General features: G+C 39.0%; 1 protein-coding gene across 1 annotated transcript in view; it reads right to left on the reverse strand.

The window, feature by feature from the left end:
- The window catches only part of LOC133458368 (guanine nucleotide-binding protein G(q) subunit alpha-like), a 43,729-nt gene extending 33,228 nt beyond the window's left edge, over positions 1-10,501 (reverse strand). Inside the window, exon 1 of the mRNA XM_061738178.1 lies at positions 9,340-10,501. Coding sequence (XP_061594162.1) covers positions 9,340-9,475 — 136 coding nt within the window. The 5' untranslated portion in view covers positions 9,476-10,501. The remainder of the gene's footprint in view (positions 1-9,339) is intronic.
- Positions 10,502-21,710: the final 11,209 nt, after the last annotated feature.

Below are 21,710 nucleotides of genomic sequence, written 5' to 3' on the forward strand. Positions count from 1 at the left end.
CCCAGGTGAGTGTGCAGCCTGGCGTCGGAGCAGCCGCCGCAGCCGCCGCCAGCGTGGTTATGAGAAGAGAGTGATATCCGTGAGTGAGACTGGCAGCACCATTTCAGGCAAGATGGCGACAATTAATGCAAGCGGGATGTCAGCAGTGTGGACATATTTCAAAATAAGGGACAACGACAGAAGCAAGGCAAACTGCAGGCTGTCGGCGCAGCACGTGGCCGGGGGGGGTGGGTGCTCCCAGCGCGACTGGGCCACGGAGGAAAGCCCGGCCGGCTGAGTTTTGTTTAAAATTGAATTTCTGTTGCAAATAAAACCTGTCTTCCAATTCATTGCATTTTTCATTGCATTTTTAGTGTAGTTATTTTTGTGGTAGTATTGTAGTATTGTATCGGTACTCGGTATCGGCGAGTACACAAATTAAAATACTCGTACTCATAGGCTACTCTGTGTGAAAAAAATGGTATCGGGGCATCACTAGTTCCTTGCTTTAAGTGTTTTTAACTATAAATAGAAGATGGAAAGCAACATATTTCCATCTCATTTTGTATGTGTAAACTACACGATCAAAAAGTAAATAAATAAATATCTGATCTGCAAAATTATTTTAATTACCCTTCCAAAGAAAAACAGAGATATTAACAGTTTTGGGAGTGATGAAGACCTTCTCCCTACCATGTTTGAGTTCACATAAATGTGACGACTGTAGATGAAGACAGTCTTTATCTGGAGTTTTATTGCAAGCAGGCTATATCTTTGTTTTCCTACATTTCATACAAACAGTACGTTGTGCTCAGCAGAGGCAATCTGTCATTCAAAGTAATGAACAAACATATTTTGAAAAAGAGAAAGAGGGCCTTTATATGAAAATGTCAATCTTTAAAGCAGAAAAAATAAATAAATACATATTTACAGCCTGGTTTAAAAAACGGTTTTAGTCTTAAACTAGATTTCAAATCCATACAATCTGTATGCTTTGGGAGAAATTGTTTCTTTTGTATTACATCAGGTAAATTTATATATAAAACAATTTAAAGTGAACAATAAGTGGTACAGACATTTGACTGGCTTAGCTGATAGCTAACCATCATCACTTCCTCATCAGTCTGTGGCTGTGGCACTTTTCTGTACTTGAATTCTTATGAATTATCATCTGCAGACAAAGTACTGTTCCAATTCTCAAATCCACATCTCAAGTCGGTCCAAACCCCCCCCCCCCCATGAGTACTTGATCTGTCCATATTATCGAGAAAGCATGAAGTAAAGACTTGTGTACATCTTGTGAATAGTGGAAATAGCGGAAGAGAAAGGAGAAAAAGATATAGAATAAGTTATAAAGATGAAGGCTATTATAAAATTTCCTTAAACCTTTTCAGAGTTTTTTCTTGTCACCTATTAAAAACACATTCTATAAAAGTAGTGGTTATCAAAACTTTAACTTGCAAAATGGACAGTCCATTCTCAGTTGTATTATTTATTTATGTTTTATTTATTTATTTATTGTTTATTTTTATATTAAAATGCATATGTTTTTCAATACATGTCTGCCTGTTAGCTTAGCTGTGATGTAATCAAGTACACTACTGTTTCAATTGAAGAAAGACAAACATTGGTTCTTGCGTCCTAAGCTACATTTTCCTGAGTGGTACAAGTATGAACTACCCAAGTACACACGTCCAGACTTGGTGTACTTCGAATAGAGAGTGTGGCCATTGTCATGCTATAAAACTTAGCTAAGCAATCAGCAACTGGTCCTAAAGCAGCTTTGGCTAAACGTAACACTGATTTTGCCATTGAAATAACACTTTAAACTGGAGTTGCAAGCATCTACCACCAACTCCACAGCTCCTCCACCGTGAACCAGCAGGAGAGCTGGTAGCCACGGCCAACTTTGATTGACTTAAAGTGGGAGTATTCCAACCAGATTCCTAGGTCTTTTTGTTCCCCCTTTTTGTGTCATGGCACCACACAGTACGAGGAAAACAGGCTTCAAAACTACTCGAGAAAACCTATGAGTGACCTTACAGAGCGATTGTGCAGTAAATTAATAGTCTGAAGAGAACTCAAACACAGACAACTAAGCAACTCTAATGCTGGATTCACACTGTAATCTTGAATCCATCTCCATAGACTGTGATGATCGTAATATCATTCCTTGCCGAAATGAACAGTGTTGTGTTGACAGAGGCCATTGCCTCTGTCAAGAGTGTGTGTGTGTGGTGGTGGGGTTTAACTTTTCCCAGGTCATAGCACCTGTCAACCAATCCAGTTGTGGCAACAAGGGTAGAGCCTAGCTTTTGAAACTGTGCACGGTGGCATGTCAAAAGCGAAAGCTTGCTGTTTTCCAACACACATCAGAGGACAATAGAGGAAAAAAATCGTATCATGCCATCATCAACCGTGAAATTCACCCCTCTCCCTGCACTTCTGATGAACAGAATGCACCCAAAAACAAAGGTTGGCAGATAACTATGAAAAGCCTAAATAATCCCATGCCATGACGACAGCATCAGCCAGGAGGGTCGAACACGCCCTCCATTGTGCGTTGCCACAATGTTGATATGTGAATCCAGCATAAGTACTTGTACCAAAGAAAGACGCAGTCTCCATCATTTGGACACATTGACTTTTCTGAAGACAACACTGAATGAAGAGAAGTGAAATGTAAACACTGCAGAAAACAGTTTCAGTGACCAAATGTTAACACTACCAATGAGTCTCAATACTTACAACACAATTATGCAACTGAAAATGAATAATGTAAGGCTGAAATAGAGAGGAGCTGTGTCTGAAATCAACCCCTACTCACTATGTAGTGCACTACCACTGCTTGGTTGCCATTTTGTAATGCTGTCAAAATATGTAGTGATTGTTATATTTTCCTTTAAGAAAAACAAAACAAAAAAACAAAAAGAAACACACACACAGACACACACACACACAAACTAAAATGTGAACCTTTTCATTTCAAGTGACTTGTGCTTTGGTTTAAGTTGTCTGAAATATTCAATAAATTACAAAATACACAGATGATTTAGATTATTTGTGCCTTTCCCCTCACTCATCTTAAAACCAAAAAGATGAGCTATTACAATAGAAAAATATCCTAGTTTAAAATATCCCAGTTTTAAAAGACAATTATATTCACAGAAAAAACTTGTCAATGCTCTATGAGGACAAAAATTCAGACACACTAAACTGTTTCTCATTAATCAAGTTAAAACAGTCAATTAACCACTGGAGGTCATATCCCCCCACCTTAGAAATAAATAAATAAACTAATAACGCAAAATGAGATGTAACAATCCTATAAAGAGATACATATACAGTCAGTCAGAAATTGACTGTCTTTGCAGCAGCAAATGGTACCAGGGGCTGCCATCAATGCCACAACCATGAAAGAATTTTCACCTATGATGCCCATCCTGATGTTTTAAAATAAACTAAAAAATAAAAACAAAAAAAAGAAACCTTATGGACGATTCAACGGTTGAGTTTCTTGAAGAATAATTTCAGCCCCAGTTGATGTTTCCTCTCCAAGTTCAGGCTGTTGGAGAGTCTCTTCTCAGCTATCTAACCTTAGGCCACTGTGGGGTTTTCTCCTCCTGTGATAAGTCCTTCCAGTAAAAATGGTGATGGATGCCAGATGCAACCGATGAGTCAGAACATGACTCTTCTGCTGCTAAAACAGAGATCTAAACTGGATTATTTAAATAGTCTGACTTAATGGTTCTCAAACCACTTTCTACAAGCAACACTTAAAAACATAAGTTAATTAATATCTCATACTTATAATCCCTGCTGATAAAATAGCACCTAAATAAAAACATGTCAATAGAACAATATCAATTACATGAACTTAAAAATGGCACAATAAGCCAATATACACTTTGTATATAACAAAAAAGAAGTTATCAAAAAGAACATTAAAGCACACGTGTAAGTGTTTATAAACAGCTTATTATGTTTAATTAAGTAATAAAAAAATTAAATGATATGATGATCCAATCCTTATATCAAATGAGAGATTTAAGTTTTTCGTGATGCATCCTTCTATGAACAGGACTGGAGAGTGGAGAAGGGACCATGAGGATGGATCAGAGGAGATGAGGGTTATAGAAGAAAGAAAGAAATGAAGAAGGAGGCTATTAGGTCACAGAATTAAAACAGCTTGTCATTGTTCAAAGTGTTGGCAGCATACAGCGCAGCATAAGACTACTTCAACAATGGAAAAGACAGGAGACGCCCTGCTGAACTGGGTTTCAAATCGGCCATTCATTTTAACATGGAGTTAGTTCAAGCTGGGTGATGTTAAATGTAGATTTATCTGGCACAACAGAAAAATGTACATGTTAAATCAAGTACTGGTGACTTTAATTTGCTACAGAACACTCCTCTGACCCTGGTGCCTGTACCATGTACTAGCTGACCACATGAAAAAAAAAAGGAAGATCATCCTGACAAACACCTGGAATGCACACCACCTTGTAAAATGCCCCCTCCACACACATACTTAAATTGAAAACTGGCATATATGATCACAGATGCCACATTTATGTCCTAACAGCAGAATCTCAAATTATTGAAGCATTCTTACATTTAACAGTAACTTTGAAAAGTCACAACCATCCATACATTTTCCACCGCTTATCTGGAAGTCACAACCATTTGATGTCTAATACATTGGTACTGGTTGAGCTGAGCAGCTGCTTCATATGGCCTAAATACTTTATTGCATCCAGCAAGGGTTAAAAGCCCAGGAAGTTTTATGAAGCAGCAGGCTATACTACTATACCAGGGGTGGCCAACCCTGGTCCTCCAGAGCCACACTCCTGCATGTTTTAGATGTTACCCTACTTCAACACACTTGATTCTGATTAATGGTCCTAATTAGATTGTCATCAAGGTCTGCACAATTCTGGTACTTTCACAGGTACTTGTATCATGGTGTGTTGAAGCAGGGTAACATCTAAAACATGCAGGAATGTGGCTCTCGAGGACCAGGGTTGGCCACCCCTGTACTATACTAATATTATATACTTATTTCGCAAAAATGTAGTACACAGTACACAAACACTTCAGTACAATCTCCAGTATGCAGTTCTGAAAACTAGGGCTGCAGCTATCGAATATTTTAGTAATCGAGTATTCTTCTGAAAATTCCATCGATTATTCGAGTAATCGGATAAAACATATTTTTGTTTAGTTAAAGAGCAATTATAAATATACATAAGATGTTAGACAGTAGTAATTAAAGTCTTAGTAATTGACATTACTAAGACTAAATTATGTAATACAGTAGGTTCATGGCTGTGCATTTAAAAACCCTGAACTTACACCAGTTGACCAAATTCACTGCCTTCACTCAAAAAACTAAGGATCTTACCAAGAAATGTTCTTATTTCTAACCTAAAAATGCCATTACACCTGATATCACACATCACTTAAAAGATTAGGTGTTTTTCCCAAGTGTTTCAATTGAAATTTCATTTGTGTCAAGCTAATTTTAAGTTCTAGTTAAGTTTTCCAGCGTTCAAAATAAAATTATGAGACCTGCTGTATTGGAGCACATTTTCTTTTTGTTAAAACTGTAGCAGGAACAGATATATATATCCTTTATTTAACCAGGTAAAAAACTCATTGAGATTAAAACCTCTTTTTCAAGAGTGACCTGGCCAAAATGGCAGCATAAAAAGAATACAACAATACATACATACAGTACGAACACAGACAGTCAGTCACACATTCCGGGGAAACAATAGAAAAACAATGGTAAAATTTACACAACGGGGCAGTCACAAGAACTGAGAGAGCTAATTTCTCTGTCTTTTAAAATGGATTTGAATTTTTTTTTACCCAGTTCAGTTCAGACTCAGGCTCTCGGGACCTGCATTTGGATAAAGTTCTGTGAGCGCAGGCCATAATGGCTGACGTTTCTACACATGTGCACGCACAAATATGTAGGTAGATGTTTAAAGGAACCTATGTATGTACCGGGTTAGAGGGGGAACATATAGGAGAACGGACCAGAAGAATATAAAGTGGATTAAAAGTTAAGCACTGAGCTACATGTGTCTCCCGTCTGGGCCATTGCAGACTGCCTGAGCATGGCATGTTACAAAAACCAAACATATCCGCCGCCTCTTTCTTCTACCTTTACATGTGTGGCGTCAGCACGTTGTGCCGCATTAAACGGAGTCCGGGCGAAATACCATGCTTTGAGCTGGCAAAATTAAACGATTCCTCGGGGCAGAGAAAATTCCTCGATCATTTTTTGTAATCGAATTAGTCGAATTATTCGAGGAATCATTTCAGCCCCACTGAAAACGCCCCCAGTCTGTTAGAGCTTCAGCCGTTTGCCAGATGTCATCATAAGGCTTTTTACTTGGTAGATTTTTAGCTCTCAACGAACACAAAAGAAATTATGCAATTGTGTAAAAACAATTATTTTGCCACATTTTCATCTCTCATATTGCGAATGACACACCCACTTTAGGCACCGACTACCAGTTGTTCACAGGTGACTCCTTTCTCGTGCAACTACCTCAATATCACAGTCACGCTGCCCTTTCTGGTTAAAAAACATTTAAGGGACTCTTTGGGGAGCACTATCAGCATTTGCTCTGTTGGCCTGAATCAGTTTATTCAGTCGGAAATTTTTATCAGTCTGCAATTCAAGCTTACTATAGAAACATTATGTGAAGTTTCATAAATGCTTCAAAACTCATTGTTTACTTATTTAATAATCATGATTTCAATGTTGACCAAAAAAAATCCTTCCAATTACCGAGCAGCCATATTTTATCCCCCTGCTACAGTTTTTACCTTGCCATTTTACCATTCAGAAGCTGGCTGAATTGCTCAAACTCACAAGCTACCCATTGTACCCAAGTAGTCATATATATAAACTAGGGGTTGCCAATATGACAATATTAGATCGTGAAGGATTACAATGTAAAGACGATCTTTCAAAGTGCAGATCATGGGATTGTCTAGGGCACATTTTACAAATTGCAATTCTATGCTGGATTCACCAACTCACGAGAAGTATTGATGTCGTCAATCTGACCAACCAATCATAGCGAATTACGGCTTTCCTACCCGCCACCTTGTTTGTGTGTGTAGCCGTAGCGCATGGAGAGCGATGACTGAAAGCCAAACAGAGTTGGTCGCAAAAAAATTCCACCTCAATTATATGGAATTGGTTTGGATTTTACGCAAGTGATCAAGCTCAAGCAAATGTGATTTGCAAAGTGTGCACAGAAACCGTTCGCACGTCAGGAACCGTTCGCAGGATATGGTACCCTTAAAGACGGTACAAAAATGAGCGGTTCAAACACCTGCTCAAAAGGAGATGCTCAGCCGTAAATATACTTTTCCAAAAAAAAAGATGTACTGGTAAAAATTCAGCAAAAGGTTTAAAGTTAATTCAGCTATCAGAGTGCAATTACATTTTTCACTTTAATGAGCTTGAAGGAAAGATTTTTTACACAAACCAGCTTTCTAGAAAGTTGGAATACTGAACAGAATGTAAATAAGAATGAAACAACTGGCAAAACATGAAAACTGACAGACAAAACATCAATTATTGAGACAACTACTGTACAATCATTCAAGATTTTTTTTTTCTGGTCTTATTTCTGCATTGAGGACAATGGTGCGCTGCTATCCTAGTTTTTAATGTGTCGGACGGCTCTAAACTCAATTTTAGTAGTCTTTTTAAATTATTATAACCCTTAGCAACATTTATTCTCCGTTTTTATTTTTTCAATTTAAGATCGTGGTAAAATCAAAATCATGTTTTTTTGTTTAATTGTGATATTTTTGACATTTCGCCCATCCCTAATATAAACGAAAGTAAAAGCAATTAAATGCCAGAGGTGATGATGTTGACATTTTGCTCTACCAACTTCAAACTTCTGGTTAACATTTACTCACTATTAAGTCACTTTTAAATGGTATTCTGGTCATATTTTGTTAAAAATGAAAACTATAGATTTACTTGCCAATAAAAATGTAACACCTATGATTTAATATGTTTAAATAAAATCTGAAATGACATCGATGCAAGTGAATTTCCAGCATTTGACAAGTGTTGCCACCCTGAAGATCAAACAAGGATACTACAACCCATGAGTAAGGATTATATGGGACATGAGACAAGGAAACGGTTATTAAAGAGCTGCTTTCCCCACTAGTGTGGGATGTTGACATAGCTATGAGGGAGAACATCCTTACAAGCAGGAAGTGTGTATTCAGTCACCTGTGACAACAAATAAGAGTCGGCGGTATCCTTTAACATGATACCCTGCCAGTTCTTCTGGTGCTGCTCCGTCAGTACACTTAACCTTTGACTTCCGTGCACAGTGCAAAAAACACTTTTTTCTGTCAATGTTACATCACAAGGAATAATGGATTAGCTACTCCACTTTTACACTGCCAACAGTCTGGAGAAGTTATTCCCCAAAGCTTGCTACATCACTGAAGGCCATTTTCAGGCCATGCACTCAGAGAGTGTTGCCTTTTTTTTGCAGCAGCAGACTTAATTAAAAACCATCTCCTCTTGATCATTTCAGTCCCATTTTACAAGCAGTTTAAAACTTAAACAACGTGAAAGATGGCTAAGGACACAGCAGGACAGAACTGCTCAAAATTGTTTGGTAAATGATACTAGACCAACGTTAAATTCAGTATCTACAGCAATCATTATAATAAGCCTCAATGTTTTTGTACACGCCTAAAAATCAATATTAGCATCATTTCTTAAAGAAAATACTTACATTGATTTTTTTATCATCTTTTAATTCTAAACATTTTATTATCAGTAATGGTTACAGCAAAGCACAGACAAAACAAAGACTGAAAAGGCATCAGAACAAGGAAATCAAATGTGAAAGCATAATAAATGAGTAGCACCATCATCACTACCATAGTCACCATTAAAAGGACCTTAATGTTATTCTTTGCAGAGAAAAAAACGATATAAAGTTGTTATAATTATTCATTATCATCATCATCATTATACCAACGTTGTTTCTTCAAATCTCCAGTGACCTCCTGTGGCTGTGGAGCTTTGAAGACGCATAGTAGATATTATGACTGAATGAAATTTCAGTCACCAGATGTATCTTTGAAGCATACTTAAATTCCTAGGTCACTAGCTGTTCTCCCTCACACAGCTCATCTGAAAACCGCATGAGAATGTAATTTTGCATGTCAGGTCGCAAACAAATCCTGTGGTGATATGGGCAATGTGGCTTGAGCAATTGCGGTTTGCAGTGTTTTGCATGTGAAATCTGCACCATACAACCACGTAAAAACGGCTGGATCGTCCAGACCTACCCAACAGAAGAAGCTTCAGCTCCCTCCTCGCGTCTCTCTTGTCACGTCGAAGTTGTTTCTCGATCTCAGCGTTGATCCTTTTGGACTCCTTCGCCTCTTCACTCAGGCAACAAGCCATCATGGAGTCTAAAGTCATCACTGCATGGGCTGAAAAAGGGGCCCGATTCACAAGGGGTCGCAGGACTACACCTCTCACAAAGTATCAAATAAAATACCCTGTTGTTTTTTTTGTTTTGTTTCTTTTTTACGCAAGAGTCTTGTTTCAACAAGTGCAGACACTATCAAGTTGCTCAGTCCAGAACCCTGGCCTTCCCTTCCCTCTGCTTGCTGCTAAAACTGCTGTCAAATGTTAAGATATCGGACAGCTTTTTGCGTGAGTTTGTTTTAATCACAGGGAATAAATATTCACGAACGGGGATCGGGTGATCACAAATAATCCGCAATGCAGCATGTCAGCACACACATTAAAACGGCCTCCAAAGTGGCAAATCACCATTTTAATCACCAGTCTTGCCCGAGTGAGCTGGTGTTTGTTTGGATGATTCGCTGCTTAGCCTGGTAGCTGTTTCTGCTAACGCTGTAACGCTGCAAAAACTCAATAATCCCCCTTTTTAACCGCAGTTATCGCTTTGGTGGGTGAATCCTAGTGCCTGGCTGGCTGGGGTTGGTCCCGGGTGCGGCTGCAGCGAGCAGCGGGTCCCTGGGCTGGTCGGAGTCCGGCCGAGTGCGAGCCTATAGCCGCCCTGAAACCTGCGATCAAGCTCCCCCTGCGCGGTGACGGTCAACCCCCGGAAAAACCGTCCATCCAACACGGCTCCTCGTCCCTTCTCTCCGACCCACGCCAAAGCTCCGGAATGACCCGAGCGGATGTCCTGCTGGAGGATCCCGCAGATCGGGACGGGCTAAAGTGGCGGCTAGCTGGGATAGCTCAGCCAGCCATCCCTGGAACTGCAGCCAACTAGCCCGAAAACTTGACAGCTCTGACTAAAACAGGACACCTTTAGACACTCCTTTAGCCTAAACCCCTAAAGAGAGAAGCTTTGCAACACAAGTCACTCGAATACTACGACAAAAGTCAAATACAGCCTCGCCTTTCGTGCATTATAACGGTTTTTTCGGTGGTTTTTGCTGCTGCTGCTGGTTATCATTTCTCGTCACCCACTCCTCAGCCCCGGTGTGGCGCTGCCGCTGACGTCACTCAGCGGTGATTGACAGCCGCGGAGCCAATCAGAATCGAGCATTTCTGACGTAGGCGGGCCTTTCCTGAAACAGTGAAGCCTTCCCAAGTTTGCTTGAGAGGGAGCTGTCCTTTTGGGGGCGTATCGGTGGAAGTTCCTGACATCTGATTGGACGGGCAACGCCCATCCACCGTCAAAGAGCAGAAACAAACAGTTTGTTTGTTTGTTTGTCGTGATTAGAGTATCATTCATCCATCCATCATCATCAAGCACCTTCTGCACCCTTATTTAGCAAATTTAAATTATTATAAATTTTTTCTATTAACAAGTTTCAAACATGCCTGTTTATGTTTAAGTTCATTCATTTCAAACAAGACATTCCAGGCACTTTTCATAATTTTTTTCTGTTATCATCAGATATTCCTTCTTATTCAGTTAGAGGTGGGAAGAACTTTCATTTACCTCTTTGTCGTACCTCCAGTCACCAATCCTTTATCAAATTCCATGGCCCTCAACTCTGGAACTGTTTAGATAGATCTCTTAAGTTAGTGTCATCCTTAAAAATGTTTAGGACCAACTTAATGGGGTATCTTTTATATAGACAAAATTAACAGGCTATTCGTACTAAAATGAAATTGCCATTTCATGGATATTTTTGTTTGGGTGTTTATTGTATTTTTCTTTGTTTCTTTTACCTTTTCTTTTCTTTCTATTCTTTTTCTATTGATTGATTTGTTTTGGTGATTTTGTATTGAGGGGGAGGATTTTTTATAAGCCCTTCGGGCTTCTTTTCCTCTCCTGCACAAATTATTTGTCCTTGTATGATAAAAAATGTACTATTGTCATTGTATAAATAAAAATAAATAAATAAATAATCCATTTTGTATACCCGCTTTTATGCTTTGCAGGGTCATGAGGGTCTGCTGGAGTCTATCCCAGCTCATCATAGGGGAGAGGCAGGGGTTCACCTGGACAGGTCACCAGTCCATCCCAGGGCCATATAATCAGAATCAGAAATAAGTTTAATGCCAAGTTTGTTAAACCAGTGGTCCTCAACCTTTTTTCAGTGATGTACCCCCTGTGAAATATTTTTTCAGCCAAGTACCCCCTAACCAGTGCAAAGTACTTTGGATTGTAAAAAAAGACCTAAAACAGAGCACTGTGCCATCAGTAACTGATTTATTAAACGTAAAAATATTGCTGCTATGCTTCAACCACGACTCCATCGTTGATCCAAGTGATTGACAGGTGAAGCCTGGTGATTGACAGGTTAGGTGGAACCATCCTGGTGTGGGGGATACGTGAGGTTTTAGGATAATAAGTTGAATAGCCTACTCCTGAAGATAAAATTCATTTTATGAATTTAGGCTTATATTTTCCTCAATTATATATGAAATATTTATTTTTAAAGGATTTTTGCATGGATGCTACTTTTTAAATATATGTATATTTCAAAATCTCACGTACCCCCTGGAGTGCCTTCACGTACCCCCAGGGGTACGCATACCCCCATGTGAGAACCACTGTGTTAAACACACACAAGGAATTTGTTGTGGTGATTGGTGCAATACAAAGAACAAATATATAATGAAAAGAAAAAATGTACAACATGAGAGAAAATGTACAACATGAGGTTTTAAAGTGCCGGATTTGAGTCTGTGCAAAGTTGACCTAGGATGTGCATTAATGTAACGCATGAGGTCAGGATTGGAGTCTTTACGTAAATGTAACATAGAGTGGGGTGGGGGGCAGTCCAGGGTGGTCCGGGGCCTTGTTGATGAGGACAGCTGCAAAAACTGTTTTTGTGGCGTGAGGTTTTGGTCCTGATAGACCACAGGGGGAGAGTGCCAGAGGGAAGAGTCTGAAACAGAGTCCAGAATCCAGAGTGAGGGGTCTGCTGCAATATTTCCTGCACGCGTGCAGGTCCTGGAGAGATGGAAGATTGCAGCCAATCACCTTCTCTGCAGAGCGGATGATACGCTGCAGCCTGCTCCTGTCCTTTACAGTGGCAGCAGCGTACCAGATGGTGATGGAGGAGGTGAGGATGGACTCAATGATGGCCGTGTAGAACTGCAACATCATTTTATTTGGCAGGTTGAACTTCTTCAGCTGCTGCAGGAAGTACATCCTATAGATATACAAACAACCAGACATACTCACACTCACACCTACAGGCAATTTAGAATCATCAGTTAACCTACTACACATGTTTTTGGACTGTGGGAGGAAGCCGGAGTACCCAGACAGAACCCGCACAAGCACGGGGAGAACATGCAAACTCCACACAGAAAGACCCCGCCAGGCCTGGGAGTGGAACCGGGAACCTTCTCGCTGTGAGGCAACAGTGCTAACCACCAAGCCACCGTGCTGCCCTTGATCAGAGTATAAGTGTGTTTAAATATCCTTCTGCAAGCGTTACATTTGCGTACAAATGACCAAGGTGTTTATTTATATAAATATATTTACTCATGATATGTGATTGAAAAGCAGATAATTTTCAGATAGTTTATGGTTAGCCTACTTTCTTCTTGTTAAAGCTACCAACTGCCACTCAGTTTTACAAACCAATAGTCTGAAATATAATATAGTTACAAAAATGCATACTTTACTGATATGTTCTTTTCTTTTTTGCATAAATACACATTTTCAAGGAATTAATAATTGTAGTTGTGCAGATAAAAGTACACACACATATAACCTTACAAAGCACACATATAACCCCACAAAAATGCACTTTTGCTTTCATTTCGGTATTTCTGTCTGAAGTAACACATTGTCAGCACACAAGTGGACTCAATGATGAGGTTTATACCTGACATGGCTGTCCTTCTTTCAGGTCCGAGCATGACTATAAAATTTAAACACAAAGAGCGGCACATTCAACACTTTTTCCTATTGCTCACATGATATGACACAGGGCGGAGTAAAATAAACTTTACAGTGAATCAGTCAAATCAACAATACTATGTCTGAGCTTTTGATAAGCAGAGGAAGCTCATTCTTATATACAAAAGCTTTCTGACAGAAGTGCATGTAGGTTTGAAAGTTGAAGCAAAACATATGTTTGACTCAAGGACCTGATGGCCTTATGTATAAATCTTCATCAAATGACACTTTAGATTTCTAAGACTCTGGGGTGCTGGCGCATTGCTCTAGTGTGCAACTGCACAAATTCCTCTTTCATGGAAGAGTCAGTTGGGAGGAAACCCTTTGTCTGTCCTCACCACAAATACAACTTCAGAAGTTTGCAACAACTTTTATTACACATCTGTGATACCGTTTTTCAATTTTAGGCTCCAATGAGCATGGATATAATTGAAGAGGCAAGGGTACATCTTTACAACTATAAAACACAGGACTCTAATGGTGACCTTAGCTCAGGTCCCTTTTGTGAAAAGTAAAAAAAAAAAATAGATAAAACATCAGTCATCACTGCTACGAGCTTGTGCTGCACGCAGCCTTTTATTGGAGGCAGGAACAATTAAAACATTAAAGGATATGCAGCAGGATCATCTCCTCTACGTGGTTAAAAAAATATAAAGGGCTACCTTTTGTCTTGCTGTGCATTGACATACCTGAGGAGAGCAGTGCTTGCAAAAGCACCCTGTGATACTGAAAGAATAAGCTTTTAAATGGACTAAAATTCTCTGTTCTGGACTAAATTATTATCTTTAATCAAAAGCATATCACCCCTCTTTGAAAGAGAAAAGAAAAACGTGTAGCCTCTAAGCAGAAGAAAAACATGTGCATTTTAGGTCACCTGTGAGAGTGGGATTTTTCTTTTCAAAGGTTGTAATAGATCTTTCTCACCTGTGTGACAGAAATGTGCTGCACATCATTGCAGATGCAGTAAAGTTCACACCACCGGTGGTGGGTTATACCCATATAAAAGCATAAAGAAAAACAGGGGTCGCAACATCTTAGTTTCAGAAGACTGTAAACTGTGTTCACTGCAGCAGAGTTAATAGAGTTCTTGGGGTTTTTTTCCACAAGAAAATACATCTATCCTTTTTCCCCTCTAAGTGTGGTTGTTGTGTGAAGTATTTATGAGTAATTAGTATCATGTTGTTTTAGATCAGGGGTGAGGAATCCAGGTCCTTAAGGGCCACAGTCCTGTGTGTTTTATCTGTCTCCTTGCAGTAACACACCTGATCTTAATTAATGGTCATATTCAGCTTCACCAAGGTCTGTTAATGACAGTCATTTGTATCTGGGTGTGTTGAAACAGAGAAACATCTAAAACATGCAGGAAAGCATCCTTTGAGGACCAGGTTTCCCCATCCCTGTTATAGATGGTAAAAATGTGCTTTTGAATTTATTTCGAGACGCTCTTAGCTTAGCTCCCCATCACAATTACTTCCGAATTAAAGATGATAATAGCAATAATAGTTATAAACTCAAACAGAAAGAAAGAAAGAAATATTCCCTTCAATAGGCCTTCGCCATCCTTCATCACAAGAGCTGCTGGATAGTTGCTAGTTACAGTTTACACTCAAGACAAAAGTACAACAAAGAAAAACCTGTCCTTTCAACTACAGTCCGATACAAAAACCTGAAAAAATGAACAATTTCTCAAAAATCATAATTTCAATGTTATGGTAAAAACAGCTTTTTAAATGTGTTATATGCCATAGCCTGCAGAAAGATACTACAATGCAAATTGATATATAAGGTCCTGGTTCATTTTTGATTACCCAGAGGTCTTTTCAACAGATATACAGTAGATCTGAATACCTTTGGACATAGTTGGATAGATCAACAAAAATGAAATGTGTGACCTACCGCTAACTAATGAAAAAATGTGCAAACACACTGAAGTGTGCAGGGGTGAGCTGTGATGGGGAAGTATCTCTTTGTTATTAAAGGTATTTGCAGTAGAAACTTAATCATTTAAGACAGTTTGATATTAGTTGTAAAAAAAAGACCTCTGTAGGGATCCTATGTGGTGGTATAGTGCCAAAGCATGCGCCAAATTACACGGATGCTCAAGATCAGCCACCTGTAACTATATATTTAAACAGCAGGAATGACTGGTGCATTCTACCAAGAACAAATTAAGCAAGAGCTCCATGATTCATCTGGTTTCCTGATTCATTTTACCACGTATTTTCCCGGGTGTTGAGCTGGAGTCGTTTTCTTTGAAAAGAGTTCTTAGAAGCAAATGCAGAGATTAAAAGATATGCAGTTTCCACCAACAAATCCAGCCAAACTCCACGAGAAACTCGTCTGCCAACTTGTTTTCGGTTAAAAATGAACTGATAAGTGAGACAAGTGTTCATCACTCCCTGCCAGGGCGTCCCTGGTGTTCATCCCTGCAACAATAAAGTGAAAGCTCAGTGTGTAATTGGGCTGTGGGGACATGCTGCTGAGTCAAGGGACATCTGCTGGACATTAGAGGTAGTCACAAGACTCAGATTGAGTTGGAAAAAAAAGTATTCCTTTTCAGTGGAAGACACTGACCAAAAAAAGAAAGCTTCTTGTCTGTGTTCAGTCAGTTCAACTTCCTTCTCTGATTCTTAGAGGACATTTATAACCTTATCAAGCATATTCTCAAAACAAGAAACAAGTCCAAAGAAATGACTCGATTACTTTCAAATATTTATTAATTCCCGTTTATTTAGGGGTGGCTTTATGCATGGGGTGGCAGCAGATGGGATGATGCAACCACTCTTTAATGTTTCCAATGATAAATATACATAGAAAAACCAGCCTACAAGCATGATTTGATAAAACTATTACGTAATATATTTCCAGCATTTTTTGTGCCTCTCACCTGTGATGAGCTGGGATAGGCTCCAGCACACCCCTGTGACCCTGCACAAGATAAGAGGGGAATACAAAATGGATGGATGGATTTCCAGGATTTTTTTTTTTTACGTAATCTCCGCACATGATTAAAGAATGAGATATGGTGGATGTAAAAAGTGTCATGTTTGGTATGCTTGGTATGATCAGGAGGATCTTCCCAGATGACTCATGACAATATAGCCTGTCTTGCTTGTTTGCCCACATCCCACTGGGGCTCCATAAATAAACAGACATTTAATTTAATTTAAAATTCTCTTTAGTAGTTAAACAACCTTTGTAAGATGTGTATTTTTTCAAACCTATTTTCATGTTTCCATTGTACTCCACACTAACATTTACATTTTAAACTGTTTATAAATGCTTGTGTGTAAGGGAGGACTCTTGCTGAACACCATTTCGCATCAGTGACTGAGCTGTTAGGAATGACGCTAATATGAAAGGAAGCTGACTGCATCATCTCCGGTGTGTCACACTGTCGCTGATGGTGGGAGATTAATCATTGATCATCTGTTGTTTCCTCCGGCAGCAGGTGACAAGGCGACAAAGTCTCGGTTGCAAATTCTCTGATGCATGTGTTCAGATAACGCGAGATCAGCCTGATAATACTATCTGTCATAGCTACAAGAGATTTGAAATGCTCATCTGCCCACAAGTGAAAACCATAAATGTTTCATTACTGTAGTGTGAAGCATTGCTTGGACTTTCCCCTGTCTAACGATGCTTTTGATACTTTTCAATCCGGTTTTAGGCCCCACCACAGCACTGAGACAGTTCTGATTAAGGTGATGACCGATATCTGCGTGAACACAGATGCAGGCAAAGTCTCTGTCTTAGTTCTGCTGGACCTGAGCGCAGCGTTTGACACAGCTGATGATGTGATCTCATTACAGAGGTTAGAAGACTGGGTGGGAATCACCGGTACCGCTTTAAACTGGTTCAGGTCTCGAGGACAGGAGGTACTCTGTTGAAATTGGCAACTGCGTCTCAGACCAAATGGCTATGACCTGCGGGGTTCTCGAGGGGCCAGTCCTGGGATTCCTATTGTTCCATTAGGCCAGTTAATACGCAGCTATAATGTGTCCTACCACAACTATGCATATTACACTCAGATCTACGTGTCACTGACGGCAGGAGAACATGGGCCTGTAGATTCATTGGGTCACTGTATCAAACAGATCAGTGTGTGGATGCAAAACAGTTTACTCCAGTTAAACTCAGACAAAACTGAAATAATTGTCAATGGTCCACTGAAACAAACAGAAAGTGTCCAGAGTCAAGACTAAACAAGGTGAAACTGTGTTTCAATTTTATGCTGCTAAAATCTGGGACAGTCTTCCAGAAGATGTGAGACAGGCATCGACTCTGACAATCTTCAAATCCAGACTGAAAACAGTTAGCTGTGTGTATGACAACTGAAAGGATTTTATCTGCACTCATTTTTAAGTTAATTAATCAATTAATGATTGTTTTTAATATACAGTAAGTATTTTATTAGCTTTAGTATTTTATTAGCGTTCTTGTGATTTTATGTAATTCCCTTGTGTATGAATTGTGCTCTACAAATAAAACTGGTCTTGCCTTACTTTCTTCTCTCGGTCTACACCCACTCACCATGTGCAAAGATTGCCCACCGTTCAACTTTTCTCCCTTTCTTTTCCCTTGGTTTCTACCTAGACTTGTCTCATGTTTTTACTTGACTATTACACTCTCTGGATACCCAAGAGGCGTTCTATTTTGATATATACAAAGATTGTATGCAAAAAGCATAGAGAGGGTGAGATGAACTTTTATTCATAGGCTGATGACATTTGCAGATCACAATGGTTTTATGGCACTGTTAATTCATTTTTCCCCTTGCGATTGTCATCTCTTACTTGTTTAAGATGAAAAATTGAACTGAAATGAGGATTCATACTTAGTGTGGCTGTTTTATGAATGAATGTATTAAAGGAATTTTAAATCTGGAATGAATGGAATGAATTGGATTAACATCCACACACAACTGGAGCGAAAGGTAATGAGTGAAGTTAATTTGATTGTCTTTGCTGTAACTGTATTGGACTTTGTTTTCTGTGTAGCAATAACAATAACACTTTCTTTAAAGGTCTAGGTTTACCGTGGGAAAAAAGTAGTATCTGTGTTGGAAGTTTTTACCATCATTCTCACTATACTTTAAAAAATGAGAAGGAGCCATCCAAACACACCTTTCTAGCTCTTTCGCCTCACCCTGTTTCCATGGAAATGGAAAGGGCTCAGGTGATCTCAATATCTGAAACCACGAAAGCCCAGACAAACCGGCTCTACTGGCTTAGACAAAAGACTGGCATCCAAATAACAAGGAGTGAGAAGTGGCAATTTTCTCCTTCGCTCTGAAAGCCTATAGTACAATTAAAGAAACAAATAATTAATGAACTTAGTCTGTCCCCGAAGAATTCTTGACAGTTTGTTACACTTTAAGTGTGTTGTACTGAACTATCTTAGTCTTATTGTGTCTGTGATTAATATAGCTATTAGTATATTTATTTATTATATTTTATTGACAACCAGACACAAGTTGACTACTTTGAATAATAATTAAAAAAAAGGATCCAAAAGTCAACGAAACATTATGTTTTCAAGCTCACATTAAAATAAATGTCATTAGAGGCCCATGTAAGGGCTAACACCTCAACTTTAAGATATTACAACAAATAACGAAACAAAACCTTTTGTCAGTCGTTTGTGACCTAACTTGAGCTGAAACATAAAGCAAACAGGTGATCTTTCCAGCAGCAGAAACTTTATCTACAGAAGCAGCGAACTCAGTCACTGCACCAAGTCCAACACAATTACTCAGAATCCACTTCTGCTTTTACATTTTCAAAATAAATGTGTTTGTTTTTTTTTCTTTGTCAAACCCAAGTGTGTGAAATGGTAAAGATATACTGCACACATGAACTAGATGAAGAGACAATTCATCAGATGTCCTACAATTCTTCTGGATTTTTTTCTGCATAACGAAATATTTCATTCATTGTCTTTCTCTTTTGTCTCCCTGTATGCATGTTCTGTGGTTTTGTGCTGCCACAGACAATGCCATAATACCAAGGAAAATATAATGCTTGTATTTTTCAGTATAGTGTCACAATGCAAAATTACAGCTTGTAATGTCTGTATTTGTCCATGCAGATACTGCAGCTTCGACATCTCTTACAGTGTGGCCTCATCAGTCCCCAACAATGTCATGCTTGAGACTAGTTGCTGGACACATGACTGCCTTATTTACTTAAGAACAATATACCCAAGGAGTGGTCATTATCAAGAATGAATAGCAGGCCCTATGAAAGAAATGTATTGCTACATAGCTCTAAATGGACTCAATGTCTAACACATGTTGTGGCTTTAGCCACAATAAAATGCGATATCACTGTTATTGGGATGTACCAGTAGTATATAAATGAAAAAGAAAATAAAGGAACATCAACCCCCTCCCTTTTCATTCTTGCCTCGATCAATAATTTTGATAATAATAATGATAACGGGTCAAACTTTTCTTGCTTATCATAATAAGTGTACACCTTCTAGTTGAAAATGATAAAACAGGTCACTGTGAAGTCTCTTACAGGAGTTACTTTTCAAAATATTACTGATATAAATTGAAAATTGTAATAATTATGTACAGTAACAGCCTACACATTGCTATTTTATTAATGTGCTGTTCCCTACCTTCACATCAGCTCATTCAGTAGGCCTGTTTGATTGTTTAGTCATATGCTGTAATAGTTTTGCATGTAGTCCTTAGACAGGCCATATATGACGGAAATTATGATAGTTAACACGTGGTGTTACATTGGCATGTGACTTGCATTCTGATTGGAGCATCAGTGTAGTTTGGCATTTGTAGACTCATGTCTATCTGTGGTGTTACTCTTAGTTGGTTGCTTGTCTTACATTTATTTGTAGTATGAGTGTTGAGCATGTACTTCTTCAGCAATACGTTCATGTAAATCTATGGTCTTCATACCCATAGTAAATTTCCCTTTTTTTTACCATAAAATGTGGGAGGAGGGGAGCACTTCAAGGCTGCGTCCGAAATCCCATACTTGTACCCTAATGAGTAGCAAAAACAGTATGTGAGATTTTTTTAGTGTGTCTGAAACATTAGTACGTACTCAATAGTATGCGCTATCCATACTCATTCTGGAGAAATGTATTAGTGTGGATTGATGGACACTAGCTAAGCAGAAACTTCCCACAATGCAATGCAGCGGTGTTTGGTTGCTAAGTGATACGTATGTCATAACTATAATATTACGTATAATAATATTATTATATAATATTAATATTATAATATTCGTATATAATAATATTATATAATGTCATCTTGTTTCGGCCAGGATAAACGGGAAAGAGCGGAGCGGAGCTGCTACTGCTGCTGTGACACGTCACTTGGCAGAGCTCTCCGCTCCCAGGGTGCAGGTTTACTCGTAGTTCCTAGAGTATCTAAATGTAGATTTGGAGGGCGGGCGTTCTGCTATCAGGCACCATTACTTTGGAACCAACTTCCAATCTGGGTTAAGGAGGCTGACACCACCTCCACCTTTAAAATTAAACTTAAAACCTTTCTGTTTAGTAAAGCCTATAGTTAGTGTTTAGTAAACCTCTAGTTGGTGTTGGTAAATCTCTAGGTAGTGTAAACTCTAGTGTGTTAGAGTCAGTAGTCATAGTTGCAGCTATAGAACAAGACAATAATAGTTAGTCTCAAATATAGCTTCGTGGTAGATATGCTGCTATAGGCTTATGCTGCAGGGGGGCACTGACATGATCCGCTGGGCGGTGACTCTCACCCTTCTTCTCCTCTCCTTTTCCCTGCCTCTCTTCTCCATTACCATTTTTATTTATTATAAATATCTCATAGCTATCATTTTTGTCCATCGTTCCTGTAGTTTCTTGTGCCGGCCCCCCTTTTTTCTCTTTTGTGCATGTTTGCAGGCTGGAGCCTCGGGAGCTGCGTTCTGGCCTGTGTTCCGCCATTTTTTCGTAGCGGTGTATCGAGTCATTCAGGCAGCCAATCAGCACAGTGCCTCATTATCATAGCCCCGCCCACTCAGAATCCCACATAGATAATGAGGTTAGAGAATGGGAAGATAAAGACATGGCTCAGAGGCTGAATTTCTAATTTATTTAGCAAAAACAATCAAAAGCTTGTTTTTAAGCCATTCAAGGCCTGTTTAAAATAGGTATTAATTGCCATAATAGGTCCCCTTTAATCCGGGTTGCAAACAAAACATCTTTAGACCAAAACAGTTGAGTAAAATGCGCGTAAAGAGATTAGAAAATGGCAATTGTATATTATTATTGTATAATAAACCGCGAAAGAGGATACTTTAACCTGCATACTCTTAT

The sequence above is a fragment of the Cololabis saira genome, chromosome 13 (assembly GCF_033807715.1).
Source record: "Cololabis saira isolate AMF1-May2022 chromosome 13, fColSai1.1, whole genome shotgun sequence".
NCBI classification, from domain to species: domain Eukaryota; kingdom Metazoa; phylum Chordata; class Actinopteri; order Beloniformes; family Belonidae; genus Cololabis; species Cololabis saira.